Below are 15,543 nucleotides of genomic sequence, written 5' to 3'. Positions count from 1 at the left end.
CTGGGAGCAGAGGTGGTAGAAAGTCAATCCAGGTGTCTTTAATGTTTGGGGCTCTGTATTATAGCACAGCGGAGGTGGAATGCTAGCGATGGTGTGTAGAAGGGGCTGAGACCAGGCACTGCAGAGAAGCGGGTAGTCCTTCCAGTCTGCCATCAGGCAGGGCAGGGCTGGCACCTCAGGGCCCTGCCACATGGTTCATATGAAAACTGGATAGAAGCAAGCTCTGCAGTGGCTGTGCATTTTCAAGCAGTAAGTTTGTGGCAGGCTGGCTCTTTTCATAGCTGGACAGCCTTTTTTATAGCGTGGTAACTACTCTGCATGCCTGGCCTGTCTGCCTTTATTGCATGATGCATCTGTCAGTTGTGCCACGATCGTAATGTGTTTCTGGGGCCTTCCAGACCAGCTTGTTTCCAGAAGCAGGGCAGCCTGAGGAAACAGGCTGTGCCCAAGGAAAGCTGGTGCCCCTGAAAGTGTGGCACACAAGAGGAGGCGAGGAAGCACAGCCCCCCGAAGTCAATCGCCCAGCCCAGGCCTACGTGCTCTCTGTGCGCAGGCGCGGCAATGGGCAGCGCTGACGCAGCACTTCCCGACGTCCCCGGGTTTGCCTAGGAACACTCAGCAGCCCGGCCCCACCCTTCCCACCCGCGCATGCGCACTGGAAACTACACTCCCCTTTAACATCGCGAGATTTGACCTGACGCCGCTGCAAAAGCTCAGGCGCGTCGCCATAGCAACGCTGGGAGGGACAGCGAGGAAGATGGCGGCCGCGGCTGGGCGCTTGTTGGCGGCAGCGACTGGCTCCTGGGTGCGGGTGATGCCCAGCGGCGGGCTCCACAGAGGCCCCGCGCTGACCCTGGTGCCCTCGCGCAGCCTCACTGCCACCCGCAGCGGCGCCATTTTGCCCAAGCCCATTAAAGTGAGTGGGGGGGGCTAAGGGGGTGGCCGGCCGGGACAGCAACCAATCGCAAGGCGCTGCACGACGCCTGCTCTTTTCACGAGAGGGAGCATTGGCCAATCGAGAGAGAAGCGTTGTAGGGGTGGGAGCCGAGTGACAGGTGTTGGGTTATTGAGGCGCGGCAGAGCGCTCGGAACGCGGAAGTGCCCGCTGGCCGGGTCCAAGTCTCCCGTGCGGTGGCGCGGGGACGGGGGACTGTCAAGCGGGAATGGTCCCGCCCCGCGGGAGGCAAGGTGGCCCGGCCCGGCCCGGCTCAGCCCCTGCGGGGCAGTTGGGGGGTGCAGGGCGCGGCCCCAGGGTGCCTCTGCCAGACGGCGCTGCGCCTGCAGGTGGGGGCCAGGGCCCTCCTGGCCCTTGGTGCTGTGGGGGCACCAAGGAGGCCGCGACCCGCTCAGCTTTCCCCTTGCCAACTCTGTAGGCAGGGCCTGCGTTGGCAGCCTGTTGGCTTTGCTCTTTTCTGATGGGCAGCTGGGCCTTGGCGGGCATGAGCTGGCAGGAAAGGGGCTCTGTGGGAGTTGCACCAGGAAGAGGCAAGAGGTTGTCACATAAACTGTGGTGGGTTTTTGACATTGTTTCTTTGAAAATAAGGTCTTTTATAAAGAGAGGGTCCATGGCTTGGGGTAGCTTTTACAAGACACGTCACTGCTGCCATTGTGTTGTAAAGTAGGCCTGGCACAAAGTAGCCCTGCCCCTCTCCAAACACCAGTCCGATCCCCTCCCCCCTCTGCTGCTCTGCTTTCTGCTCTCATCTGCTGCCTGTCTCCTTGATCTGCCACATGCGCCACACACATGTTGCCGGTGCCACTTGTGCCACTCACACCACAGATTTGTCACCCCTGTTGTAAACAGCGATCTAGTGCTAAATTAAACTGCATCAGCTCAGGCTTGACAAATTCCATAAGCCAAAGGTGCTCAATCTCCGACCTGCAGGCCAAATGCGGCCTGCAGAGCCATTGCATCTGGCCTGCAGGGCTCCTCATGGGTCGGGAAATTTGGCAGCAGAGGAGCAGTAGCCATTAATACTGCCACCCTCCCACCTGCCAAATTCCCAAACCCCAAGCCCTGTGTGTCCAGTTGGAGCCAGGCCGTGTTCTCTTCCCCCCTCGGGGGCCAGGTTGGGGCTGGGCCATGCCTCTTTTGCCTTGTGAGGCCAGGCCATGCCTCCTTGGGGCCAGGTTAGGGCTGGGTCATGCCCCCTTATTGCTCACAGGAAAATTAGGGCTGGTAGGGACCTCAGGAGGTCATCTAGTCCAACCGCCTTCTCCAAGCAGGACCATCCACAACTGGATCATCCCAGCCAAGGCTTTGTCTAGTTGGGTCTTAAAAACCTCCAAGGATGGAGAGTCTACCACTTCTCTGGGTAACCTGTTCAGTGTTTTACTACCTTCCTCATGAGACAGTTTTTCCTAATATCCAACCTAAACTTCCCTTGCTGCAACTTGAGACCATTGCTCCCTGTTCTGTCATCTGCTGTCACTGAGAACAGCCTGCCTCCATCCTCTTTGGATCTTCCCTTCAGGTAGCTGAAGGCTACTATTAAGTCTCCCCATAATCTTGTCTTCTCCACACTATATAAACCCAGTTTCCTCAGCCTTTCCTCACAAGTCATGTTCCCCAAGCCATTTTTGTTGCCCTCCACTGAACTCCCTCCAATTTGTCCGCATCCATTCTGCAGCAGGGGGCCCAAAACTGAACACATCTGGGTACCCCAGATGTTGCCCCACCAGTGCCAAATAGAAGGGAAGACTCACTTCCCTCAGTCTGCTAGCAACACTTGTACTAATGCAGCCCTGTATGGTGTTAGCCTTCTCCACAACAAAGGCACACTGTTTCCTCATGTTCAGTGTATTGTCCAGTGTAACCCCTGGATCCTTTTCTACAGAGCTCCTGCTTAGCCAGTTGGTCTCCAGCCTGTACTGGTACATGGGATTGTTCTGACCTATGTGCAGGACTTTGCGCTTGTCCTTACTAAACTGCATGAGATTTCTTTTGGCCCAGTTCTCCAATTTGTCTAGGTCTCTCTGACTCCTAACCCTACCCTCCAATGTATCTACCTTGCCCCGCAACTTGGTGTTGTTTGCAAACTTGCTGAGGGTGTACTCTATGCCATCTTCCAGGTCATTCATGAAGATATTGAAGAAAACCAGCCCCAGGATTGACCCTTGGGGCACTCCATTTGATACTGATTGCCAACTAGATATCAAGGCATTGATTACTACACTCTGAGCCTGGAAATCCAGACAGTTTTCTATTCACCTTACAGTCCATTCATCCAACCCGTACTTCCTTAGCTTGCCTGCGAGAATGTTGTGAGAGACTGTATCAAAACCCTTGCTAAAGTCAAAGTATATCATGTCCACTGCTCTCCCTGCATCCACAGAGCTAGTTACCTCATCATAGAAGGTATTCAGGTTGGTGAGGCATGACTTGCCCCTGGTGAATCTATGCTGACTGTTCTTAATCACCTTTTTCTCCTCCAAGTGCTTAGAAATGGATTCCTTGGGAACCTGGTTCATGATTTTTCCAGGGACTGAGGTGAAGCTGACTGGTCTGTAGTTACCTGGATCCTCCTTCCCTTTCTTAAAGATGGGCACTATATTTGCCCTTTTCTAATCGCCTAGGACCTCTCCCAATTGCCATGATTTTTCAAAGATAATGGGCAGTTGCTTTGCAGTCACATTGGCTAATTTTCTTGGTCCTATATCCTTGCAAAGTTAAATAGTATAGTTCAGATGCATGGTTAAAATAAAGATAAGTCCCCTCTAACCTACCAGACTGATGTGAGTATCTGGAAATAGAATTACTATAGTTGAATCCATTAATTTAGCAGCTTTTTAGATGACGATTCCTGATTATTCAGTCTGCACCTCACCCCAAACTGTATCCCTTTGGGTGACGGTTACCACCCAAACTATTTCTTCCTTTCCCTCGCACATTTTTTTTTTCCCTTCCAGTCTTTAATTGATTTTATTTCTCTTCTCTGCAATTCCTGCAAATTAGCAATATCTTTATGGTACAGACATGAACAAAACAGCACGATGTTGTATTTATATTCTTGGCTTTCTGTGACATGAACTATCCTTCTGTGAGATGTCTCTGCCTATGGAGCCTGTATGTAAGTTGATCCAAAATTTAACATGCTGCTAGAGTTGAATTTGTTTTGATTTGACCCCATGTAGATGCCCTTTGGCCTCCTCCGAGTGTTTAGTGTTGTGATCCCTTTCCTGTACCTCGGGACTCAGATCAGTAAAAACTTTGCAGCGTTGCTGGAGGAGCATGATATCTTTGTTCCAGAAGACGACGATGATGATGATTAAGGACATGAGGTAAGTGCCACCAGTGATTTAATTGCTCCTGTTTCTTTTTCGGTTCAGGACAGGGAGGGCAGTTTATAATTTGCAAATAGCAACTCCTGGTTTTGGAAAGCTGCTCCACCTTCGATATTGGTGCTTGATCCCATAATCCCCTTGCAGGTGTACCACTATCACTGGGGAATGCACAAGCATTACTGATATATATCCAATACTCAGCTGTATTCTATGCTCTGTGGGTCATAGAAAGGAGACCTGAGGGATGGGCTTCTATAGAGTGCTCACTGGGCCCAGAATCCTCCAGCAGAAAGGGGAAGCCTGTGGGGAAGAAGAAACAAGTGAGTGTTTTTCAGATAAGCCAGCCACTCCTCAGTACCAAATGGTTTTCTGCATCAGTTCTCTGTGTACTGCCATATCCGTGCCAGTCCCACATCTTGACATCATAAGCAAGTAAAGAAAAAATTGTGGGGAGGAGGAAGGACAACCTCTAAGGAAAATACTAGGGCGTATGGATGGGTGGCTTCCACCACTGTGTGCACCCAGGGGATACATGGGGCGGGGGGAGTGCCTCCTGGATTTGTGTGCAGGGTGAGGGGGCCTGTGCCAGCCTCTTCCCAGCAGTGGGGCTGGGCAGGGACTGTGTTTGGGCAGGCAGTGCTGGTGCTGGGAGGAAGGGCGACGGGGAGTTTTGGGATGGCTATAACCCATCCCACAGCCACCCCTCCCAGCACCACCCGCCCTGAGTGCAGCCCTGGCCCAGCCTGTTGGGAAGAGGCCAACGCAGCCCCTGGCCCCCAAGCCTGCAGTGGGCAGCCAGCCCTCACCCCACGCACAAATCTGGGGGGCCGCATGCCCTCCATGCCTCCCCAAGGGGTGTGTGCAGTGTCAGGAGCCACCCCTGTGACCCCCAGACAAGCTGCCCGCAGCTCTGCCCTGTGCCCTGCCCTAGCTGAGCAGCATCTGCCCCAGCCCCACTCACTCCCTTACTCTGGGTGCCTCAATCTGCCCCCTATGCCTCTTTCCTCCCCACCCCCTCAGACTTACCAGCTGGACCCTGCTCTCCAAGCTGCAGGGCTGCATTTCTGGGTGTGTGCATGCTGTAGCTGCACTCATGCACATGGCATTTATCAGTGACATTATCAGCTACACTGGCCAAAAAATGTTGATTGCCAATACTGTCAATTTTCCTTTTATCAGTGCCAATCTGATATGGACTGATACATCAGAGCACCTCTAAAAAACAAATGCTGTAAATGACACTTCCTTCTGACATAGAACTAAATCGATGCTGTATTTTAAGTCTTGTCATTTGCATCAGATATGAAATAAGCAAAGATTCTTTGGTGTCACCATAGGATTTGATAGCTCATATTGCATGCATAGTGAGGGTGGCTTGGGGGTCCAGAGGTAATTCCAATATTAGTACATTCTACCTACTTAAAACCCCCGTTCCTTGAATGACTATTGTCTAGCATGCCAGAGCCTGTTTCACAGGTGGCAGTTGATCTGTATCGATACTATCTTGAGTACTCTGATCCTTCAAATCAAAGAATGCTATGTAAATTTTGTTATAATGACAGAAAGTGAGAGTTAGTCAACTATATGTTGCTTGCTCCTAGGCTTATATTACTCCAACCCTCTCATTTTCTTTGCTGCACCAAGTTGCAATGAGGACAGGACAAAATGGAAAAAATTTATTTTAGGCGAAGCATGTGTCATTCCTGTGGGGAGTCCAGCAGTGTGGACACCCTGCATGTGTCCCATATCTAGCTGGTGAATATGTTCTTTGCTAAACATGTCTGCCATAATCTCACTGGCCATATTTTTTTTCCCAAAGTTTGCTTTTGCTACCAAATTATGTAGCTGAAATCACGGTATGAAGCCAGGAGTTCAGGTTGCATGCTTTTAGAAGCATAGCACTGTATAGAAAAGTTGTTCGTTATGACTGTTTATGTTCTTTGCCCAAAACCTTTATGGACTGGAATCCATCCAGCATGACTGCAGAGTAATAGCACTGTTTTGTAGTGCAGGATAACATTATTTTTTCCACATCTTTGCAGGACTGTAATAGAAGCACAGAAAGGAGAAAGGCAAAGACAAGATGATTTTGACATCGCTGCCTCATGTTACACCATCTTTTTAAAGAGGAAGGGAAGGGTAGTTGGACCTTCTACTCTACCATTGACTGTTCTCTGCCTTTCTATAAGAGGAAAAGTGTAGATCGGGTGTGAAGTTTATACATACCATAGGTCTTGGTACCCTTGCATACTGTACCTTTCACCTCCTGAGAGACTGCTTGGGGTTCCTTTCATAATCAGCATGGGAAATTTAAGTGATTAGATCCCAAATAAAACAGGGAAAGACTACGACAAAGCTTCGTTGTTTATTGTCTTGCTTGTTAACTAAGTTCCTGTTATCTAGTATGGTTGTCTTGATCTATCCTTATTTCTCTGTAGATAATACATCAATCTTTACTTACTGTAAATGACAGGACCAAGTATACTGAAATTTTAACACTTGACTTAAAAGCTGTCAGCAGTCAATATACAAAAACAATTCAAGTAAGAATATAGAACGTCATTGCAGGTTGAAAAACATTCTTTGCGAGCTTTCGGGCACAAGCACCCTTCTTCAGGCATTGGGAAACTGTTCTGAGATCTCCAAGGTAGGAAAGGAGCTAAAAGTGTGACAGGAAGTCAGTGAAAATATAAATAGGTGGACGTCTGGAAAACAATGAGTAGAGAAGGAAGGGGGAGAGGGAGAAATAATGGGTGAAGGGAGTGATAATGGGGGGAAGCATGTTTCATTTTACACAGTGATGTGGCTGTACTTCCAAATGAAAAATATTTTAAAAAGAAATTGCATACCATGCAGACGGACAAATTGGGCTTGATGAATCCAAGCTTTTTTCCTGTATGTAGCTGTGAGAGTTTATTGTGTGCAACTTCTTTTAAACATGCAGGAAGTATTGTATGTTATCTCTTGTGCCTTTTTTTTTAAGGCAAGTAGTAACCTCCATGAGCACACAGAGATTTCTGTTTTACTGGGGGACAATGTTCAAACCTTCAATGGCTTTTATGCCTTCTTGAGAAGCCATCTATTGTGCTAAGGCCTATGGTGTGTTCTCAGGTGGTTTCTTGCTGCTGTCACTTTTACTGTGCAGGCTGTTGTTGCTGGTGTGTTCTGGAAGGTTAGTGCTGGCAAACAGCCTTCCAGATTCCAGAGGCAACACAGAAAGAATGACTTGAAGTATTCAGTGTCAAATCTCAGAGAGGTTTATTGTCACATGGAGTATCTACCAGCCGGTCTTGTTGACAGTGAAACTTGCCTGTAATAAGCAGGTCACTTACACTCCTTGGGGTCACTGTGAAAAACAAGTCTTGCAGCACCAGTTTTTATACCTGAAATGCCATAATTTTGTTCTGATTTTCCTCTCTAGGTTGAGATGTTTATGTCTACTTGTTTCTTTTGCTGAGTTTGCACACCTGCATCTCAGGTTCTTTCTATCTCTACCTCATTAGTGGGTTCTTTTGCTTCTTGAGTTATTCAGCTACTGCCTTTGCTACTTCTTTGGATCAACTTTTTCAATTATTCACGTTTTTTATTTTTGACTTTTATCAGGTCATTCAGCGGTCATGAGGCTTGTTCTTCTCAAGCTCTTTTTCAGAGCCTTAGGTACACCAGGCTATAGTTAAGCTATGGCTTACCATAACTGGAACTCTTACACCATCTCCTGAAGGAAGGACTGGATGATGATGCTTAGGTTAACAAGTCATTTAAACTTGTTTTGGGATTTTTGTAGTGCTGATGTGAAACTTCAGGGAGAAATCCATAGGTTATATTAGTCTGAAGAGCGCAATTGGAAAGGTACTTTAAGAGGGAAAATTGATGTAGTAAGGATCGGTGCTCTTTAAAGCATTGTTCATTCAATCTGAAGCCTTACATATGTTGAAAAGGGAGACTAAGTATGATCTGGCCAGAGAAGCTTACAGGAGAGACACCTCCCCATTTGAAATCATACCTGATTTCAAATCTAATGCTATACCTACCCAGAGGGGGTTTGTAGGCACCTCTACCTTACATGTTCTTAGCTGCTGTAGCAGAGCCTAAGTTAAACGTTCTCAGAGCAGAGAACTGGATAGAGGGATGAAAAAGTATGGACTGTCTCAACTGTTTACAGGCTGTCCTCTTAAGGAAGAGCAGATTTTTATGCTAACTATAAATTTGAATTAACGTGCTGGTGAAACTAGGTGAAAAGTGATAGCAAAGGGAGAAAACCTCTGTTAGTCCAGAAGAGCATCCAGTGGGGAGAGGATGGTAAAGTAGAAAAGTTGTATAGACCAGCATCCACTCCTAATGGAGCTGCATTCCAATTACCAGGGATGCAGATTTTCCATTTGTCACGGAAAAACTCAGATTTTCTCATTTTAAGGAGAAAAATGTGGGAAACAGTGCGTTTCCCCTTGAAGGTTAGCACAGTTCCAGCCTGCAAGGGGCTAGGAGGAGGGCGGTCAGGCAGGGGGTGCTATGTGCATGCACACACATATGCACATGGCCACTAGGCAGCCTGGAGAGCAGCTCCTGCAGGTAAATGTGGGCAGGGGGGCAGGGAATTGAGGCCACCATAGCGGAGGAGTTGGGAAGGGCTGGAGCTCCTGCCTAGCCTGGGTAGTGCTTGGGGCCTGGGGATAGAATACATGGCTGCAGGGTCTGGGTAGGGAGTAGAATGGAGCCACAGGCAGTTTGTCGGGGGGCCGCAGGGCAGGGCAGACTTCCCCCCGCCCCATGCACTCTGGGATGTGTCCCCATGATTTGTGCACAGGGCAGGGACAGGGGTGGGTTAGCTGCTGTGGGCTTGGGCTCCCCACTCTGCTGCCCTCTCCCTGGGGTCTCTGCAGCCTAGCCTGAACCCACAATGGGGAACCTGCTCTTGCCCTACCCACAGACTCCGCTCAGGCTGTGTGACTCATTGACAAGGGCTCTGTTTTCCATTGCACCATAGTAGCATCCAGGGCTCCAGCAGCAAGTGAGGGATTTTGGGGGGTTTAATTCAAATTTCTTCAACAGCGAAAACCAGGCTCCTTGATGACCATCTAGCTCTTACTCATGCATCTAGAGACCCCCAACTCCCATAGCTCCAGCTTAGGCTGAAGTCTATACCCCTAACATTTTCTTTGCTCTCACCAAAACATCCATCCAGCTTTCTGGTACTTCTAGAACAGCTAAGCTTTGAATGACTGAAATAAAATGACCAACATTACCTACTATAATAGTTACATTTTTTTCCTGTCATTGTGCTGGATTCTGCCTATTAATCAACTGCCTTCCAGGAAAGCTGTTCTCACTCCAGCATGGAATTCCAGTTATAGCTGCATGCAAAAGATTTTCCCAGCTTCTGAGGCAGTCTGTAATTAGGTGTCTTCTGTCTACATCAAGGATTTTACTTGTCTGAAGTACAGTTGAAGTAGGATGAGAAAGCATGATACTTCAAAGGAAGTTAGGAGCACAGAACAGTTTGTACACTCAGAAGATTCAGACTCAATGAACAAGACACTACACGTAACGCTGAAAGGAGGGTTACTTTCCTTCTTAAGAGCCTCTCTTCAGCATAGAGTTTTATTTGCAACAAGACAGTGAAATACATGTTCAGTTTTAAGTCAGTTTGTTTCAGGGATCATTGCCTGCATAGAACTTTGACAAAAAATCCGTGGGTCGCGGTGTTTCTGTCTCATGGAAATATCTCATGACATGTGTCCGCTGCTTCCATACATTAATAGTTTCCTGTAGCTCAATTTTCCCCTACACACACAAAAAAAATCAGAGACAAAATTCCAGTTACAGATCAGCTGTAGTTGCTTAAACTTTGGACTACTGGTTTTAAGTTTCTGAGAGGCACTGTTTTGCATCTCTTAGCATTAGGGAGGGGTGTCAGTGGCCTCTGTAGTTATTTACTGCTTTTAGTGAGTGACCTCACTCTTACAGCATTCTAGGCTCTACTACTGTCTCCTAACATCTGGTGCTAACAAGTTTAGACAACCTAACAACTTTGCTGGTCTTGACCCACTTTTGCAATGAGCAGGAAATCCATCCTTCTCTGTGACCTGCATGCCTAATATCCATCCACTCCTATATAGCCTGGCAGCAGAAGCAGCACGGAAAAGAAATGCCAAAACTAGCCTTTCTGCCAATCCCCCCTCCCCAAACAACAAAATGCCACACAATTTCTGAACTAACAGCTCCCCTTCTCCCCCCATTGTTTTTGGTTTCCAGGCACCTTCATCTTAAAAAGCCTCTTGCAATTCCAGATCAATCAGTAGATTTAGATATAGAATATTAACTGATAGCAAAAAAATAAAAAATAGCAGGTTTGTCATACTGAATACCATAACCTTATGTGTAGCGACGCCATGCAATAGCAATACAAGACAGACAAAGTAGTCTGGGTATCACAATTGTGCATTCTCCTACTTAACATGTTTGATTTGAGCAAATCTTTGAAGTATGATTTATTTTAGCTTTATAAATCTGGTTAAATTTTCAGGGATGGGGGAAAGAGATAGGAAGAAGAATCCCTATATTAATAACTTTTTTCTGCTTAAAGTAAACTCAATTCCATATTCATGTTTGCTTTTAATGCCATATTGACCTGTAGCAACTTGCAGTTATTTTTTTTCTGTTGCTTAACAACTTTACAGTTCAACTAAACTTGCATTAACAACCAATTCTAAAATGCAATGTTACTCCAGATGGAATGTACACACTCTTTGTTACCATTCGATATAGATAAAGCATAAAGCTTAATGTACACATCTGCAAACTTAGCTGTAAAAAATGAGCTAGTGTTATGCTAGACTTTTAAGCCCAAAGCTGTTTGTAACATGGGTTTCTTCTGGTTCAGGGACAAGAAGATAACAAGAGTGGGTAAGCTATGATATGAAATGGTAAATTCCATACTGAAAGCAGCCTTTCCGTGAGTCTTACAACACATCGTTTCTTAAAGAAGATGCACAGGAAGCTAGAGGCAATGTTTTTACATGCTTGACAATTCCTATTTGCAATTGCAGAACAAGGGAAGACTAGTTACCTGTGTTCCTCCAGTTTAGCAAGAAGTCCATTATAAAAGGAACTGGCCCCTTTAGTAGGGAAAAGCACAAGGTATTTTTACATCTAGTCATCATGACTGACGTATGTATTCAAGGAAGCCTGTTACTCCCAATCTAACGGGTTTATTTCTATTATCTTAGTTTGTTCTGTAGAACTCTGCTGAGCAAAGAATCTGCATCTCCACTCATTGCATGCCAAATTACTTGCTTCCTCTGCTACACAAAAACACTGTTTGTCATTTGTTTTACCTTGATAACCAGCAGGTCTATCACCCTTGGGTCTGTAACATGGGCATTCTTCATAAACATCTCCCGTACCTTGTCACGTCCCTGTTTCACTGTGATGTCCAGCTGGAACAAGTGTACTAGAAAGAGAAGAGAATACTCAAGAAGTCATTATCTGTGCTCTGAAGTTTCTAACCAAAGACTCAATTTTGACCTTATAAAATACTGCAAGGAAAAATTTGTTCTTGGGGTATTTGCCAGGTCAGCTGATAACAGCACTAAAAAGCTCTATTTGTTCTAATGGGATTTTGGAAGCCCAATTTTCCAGCAGCAGACAGTTAGGATAAATCTTTATGGTTTAGAATTAAACTAGCTTTATCCATCACTTGTCTGAAAAGATCAAAAATGCATGCAGTATCTGGTTCATTTCCCTTCTGTCTGTCTGAAGCACTAGGTTGGCACAGACACATTGAAAACTGCACTAAATAGCAACAAAAAAATGGCATGCAGCATTGTAAAGCAGAAGACAATGGCACATGGCATCCACACATTTTACCACCAAGGGGAAACAAGTACCACTTCCTGCCAGAGAGGAGCAGGCATTTGTACAGGTACGTGCATCTCTGGACACTAGCAGAGGCAAGATACTTAACTAGATCCTTCCAACAGCCTACCCAGCAGGTCTGACCTCACTGTTTTGAAGTGGGTATTCTAAAAAAGACAGAGCACCAGTCAGTGCCTGGACCTTGTTGGATACTTTTCTGTGCCACTTGACTGCTTTTCATGCCCCTGTTTTGAAGTCAAAAGACAGCAGGCCATGCTTAGAGCTGTGGTTCCCAGCTTCCATTGGACCAATGACCTTGATGATAGGCAGATCTAGGATTTTGAAGGGGGGGGCATGGTGTGGTGCATCATTGCATTTAAACACAAGATACCTTTTTGCTCCAGATAAAAGAAAGTAGAAGTATTAGTATTATGTGAGGGGCCCATGGCTATGTTACTCAGTTCAAGACTGAAGCAAAAGAAAAAAAAATACTGGAATATGCATTAAATTTGCTATATTATATATTACCTATAAAAGCCACAGCCACACAAAAGTAAGAGCCATGGTTTCATTAATCCTGTAGTCGTGATTAAATTCACATCTTTTTCAGACTCAGAACAAAATCCAGCCTTCTTGGGCATCTTGAAAATGCATCCAGTGCTTCACTGAAAGTTATTTTTGCACCAAAGTCAATGGTTTTATTTAGCCTTAAAAACAGCCTGTAGGGCTGTGAAACAGGAGCCACATTATCAGAAGCAGCACACAGAGAGCAGCATTGTACAAAGACTAGCTTGGTTAGTGAACATGAGAAATACCACACAAGGCTAGTCCGAGTAGCCCAATAGCCTGGGTTTTTTTTATACGCCCCTTTTCCACCTCCTCCTGAACCTTCTCCTGAGGTTCTGGCTGTACTTCTCCCCACATTTTATGCACTCTGCATCCATGGCCCCACCAGGTGCTGGGACCTCCTGGCCAACCTCCTCCAGGCCCTAGCCAAGCAGGCCATCATCTGACCAGGAAGGAGGCTCTGGGCAGGAGGACCCCTGAGGACTGCAAGGCTGTTTTCTGTCCCTTGTTTGCTCATATCTCCAGGCAGAGCTTCCCTGGGCAGTGTCTGGTGTGCTCTGCTCGGGGTTCCCCCTCAGCACACTTATTATTAACCTATGACCTCACTCCCAACCCTGTATTATTTCTCATTTGTCCCAAGGAATCTGCTGGGCACCTGTAGTGGCCTCCTTGCAAGGGAAGCTTATATTTTGCTTTGGTGGGCCTAGGCCCATGTTCCCTGGAACAACAAATAGGCGTGTGTCTGACAGGCCACTTTTCTACCTCAGGACCTCTCCTGAGAGTCTGGCTGCACTTCTCCCCACACCTCTTCTTTCATTCACTGCCCACCAGTCACCCCAGGACCTCTTGGCCCTGGCCAAGCTGCCCATCTATACAACCAGGGAGGAGGCTCTGGGCAGAGGAAGACAGGAGAGCACAGGGCCATCTTCCTGTAACTCCTCCACACATGTCTTGGGGCAGAGTTTTGTTGGGTTGTGCCCACTGGCTCCTTGCACTCATTTGGGGGCAGCAGGTGCTAGCCAGTGTGACCTGACCCAAGCCCCTCCTGGCTGCCTCGGTGCTCTTTGCTCCCTTCCCTCTCCCCAGTTGTGCCAAGCACACGTGCATCGCACCCCCAATGCGATACAGCAAACCAGCTGACGCACCCTTCATGACCTCCCTTAAAAGAGCCTCATCGTTTCTTTGACAGGCATTGGCTGACGTCTCCCCAGAGCGCATCCAACCAGGATGTCTGCCCATTGCCGGAGCAGACACTGGACAGGAAGGACATGGAAGCAGATCTCTGGTGGGTCCGGACACTTGGCAGTGGGAAAGAAGAGGCGTCAGGAGCCCAGGCCCCGTGCACTGGAGCTGGTGGCCAGCCCTGGCTGGGTGGGAGCAGGCCCCGGGGCAGCTGGGAGCTGCCAGGGTCGTTAACACCGGAGAGCAGAGTCGGGTCGGGTCACGTGATCCCCAGCGCTGCCAGAGTAGAAGCGCCGCAACCGCTCCCGGGCGCCAGGCGGAGGCGCGGTAGGGAGGGACGCGGAGCCGCCCTCGCCCATGACCTTGACTCCGCCCCGCCCCTCACCGGTGTTGGGCACCTCGCGGTACCAGGCTCGGTAAAGCTCCCGCACCCGCCGCCGCGCCTCGCCGAGGTCCCGGCTGAAGATGGGCTTCACCGCCGCGCCCACGGCCGGCGCCACTTTTCCGGCCCCAGCCCTGGCCGCCGCCATGTCGGTGCCGGAACTGCAACACCCCTCACGCCGCCTCAGCCACTGCGCAGGGTTCGAGTACGTCCGCGACGTCTTAATTGGCTTGGAGAGCTGCCGCTCCCCGGTTGCTGGGCAGGGCCCGCCACGCCCCGCCCCGCCGGGCAGTTGATTGGGAGGAAGTCCGAGGGCTTGCTCACTGATTGGGCGCAAGCCGCTGTCCATCTTCCCGCCCGCCCGCACGACTGTGGGGAGGAGGCGGTGGTGGTGGTGGTGATGCTCAGTGTAGGCTGCCCCCTCCCCCCCGGCCAAGGTCCGCACCTCCAGGAGCTTGCGGAGGCCTCGGGAGATGAACTGGGGGACATTTGTTGCAATCGCTAGTAAACGCTGCATCCCATTTGTGCAGCAGTCCAGCGGGGGTTTCAACTGTACTAGTGAGTCACCGGCACTTGCCTTCCTGAGGTAAAGCCCACGCCCCCTCGACCCTAATTGACCAGCACCACCACTTCGGATGTCATTACGTCATGGGATGAACTCCCCCCGCCCCCCATTAGACTCATGCAGAGCTGATCCGACACCCTTGAATGCATCCTGTGGCTCCCAACGGAGGAGTACCCTGCTAGATACCTCAGAGCAAAGCAACAAGTACAAACGCAGCTTCACCCAACAAGAAAGAAAAAAATGTTGGTGGGAGAAAAACGCTCTGGAGCCACAAGCTACAGCAGAGACATGCCAGCACACCCTTTCCAAACCATGTTTAGTTTGAAAACCAGTGGCACGATGCTGCCATGCCTGGCTGAGAGGTGGCACCTTCAAAATGCAAAGGAGAGGAATCCTGCTGTGATAAACATCTTGGCATCTTACTACTTGCCACTGTAGGAAGACTTGGGGGAATCCAACCAAGCAGATCTCATTTTCCGTCTTGCCACGCCATGGTTTCCCTTTGGGGGAGAGTGCCAGCAACATGGCATTGCCAAGTCTGGTAGCTATAAGAAAAATGCAGAGAACAAAACCAAGACTTATTCATGGTGTTTGGATTTCACGATGAGAATCTGTAGGCACTTCTGTGCAGATCTGGCTGCCCAGCTGAGCTGATCCCTGCAGTTCTTTTTTTTGATTGCACTTACAGTTGTTTCTCTGTTTTTTCCCT

The 15,543-nt window shown here is 48.3% G+C and overlaps 2 protein-coding genes across 2 annotated transcripts; one reads left to right on the top strand and one right to left on the bottom strand.

Moving 5' to 3' along the window:
- Positions 1-677: 677 nt before the first annotated feature.
- On the top strand, positions 678-6,640 carry SMDT1 (single-pass membrane protein with aspartate rich tail 1). Its single transcript, XM_090042899.1, has 3 exons — positions 678-916; positions 4,135-4,281; positions 6,327-6,640. Exons 1-2 carry the CDS (start codon positions 758-760, stop codon positions 4,270-4,272), a joined length of 297 nt encoding a protein of 98 aa, XP_089899025.1. The 5' UTR covers positions 678-757; the 3' UTR covers positions 4,273-4,281; positions 6,327-6,640.
- Positions 6,641-9,820: 3,180 nt separating this feature from the next.
- On the bottom strand, positions 9,821-14,602 carry NDUFA6 (NADH:ubiquinone oxidoreductase subunit A6). Its single transcript, XM_090042898.1, has 3 exons — positions 14,273-14,602; positions 11,619-11,734; positions 9,821-10,065 (listed from the first exon to the last, which is right to left on the bottom strand). Exons 1-3 carry the CDS (start codon positions 14,415-14,417, stop codon positions 9,934-9,936), a joined length of 393 nt encoding a protein of 130 aa, XP_089899024.1. The 5' UTR covers positions 14,418-14,602; the 3' UTR covers positions 9,821-9,933.
- Positions 14,603-15,543: the final 941 nt, after the last annotated feature.

Source organism: Crocodylus siamensis, chromosome 4, assembly GCF_052110815.1.
Source record: "Crocodylus siamensis isolate JL-2025a chromosome 4, ASM5211081v1, whole genome shotgun sequence".
Taxonomy (NCBI): domain Eukaryota; kingdom Metazoa; phylum Chordata; order Crocodylia; family Crocodylidae; genus Crocodylus; species Crocodylus siamensis.
The sequence above is the reverse complement of the archived record's forward strand: the minus strand, read 5'-3'. Positions and strand labels throughout refer to the sequence as shown.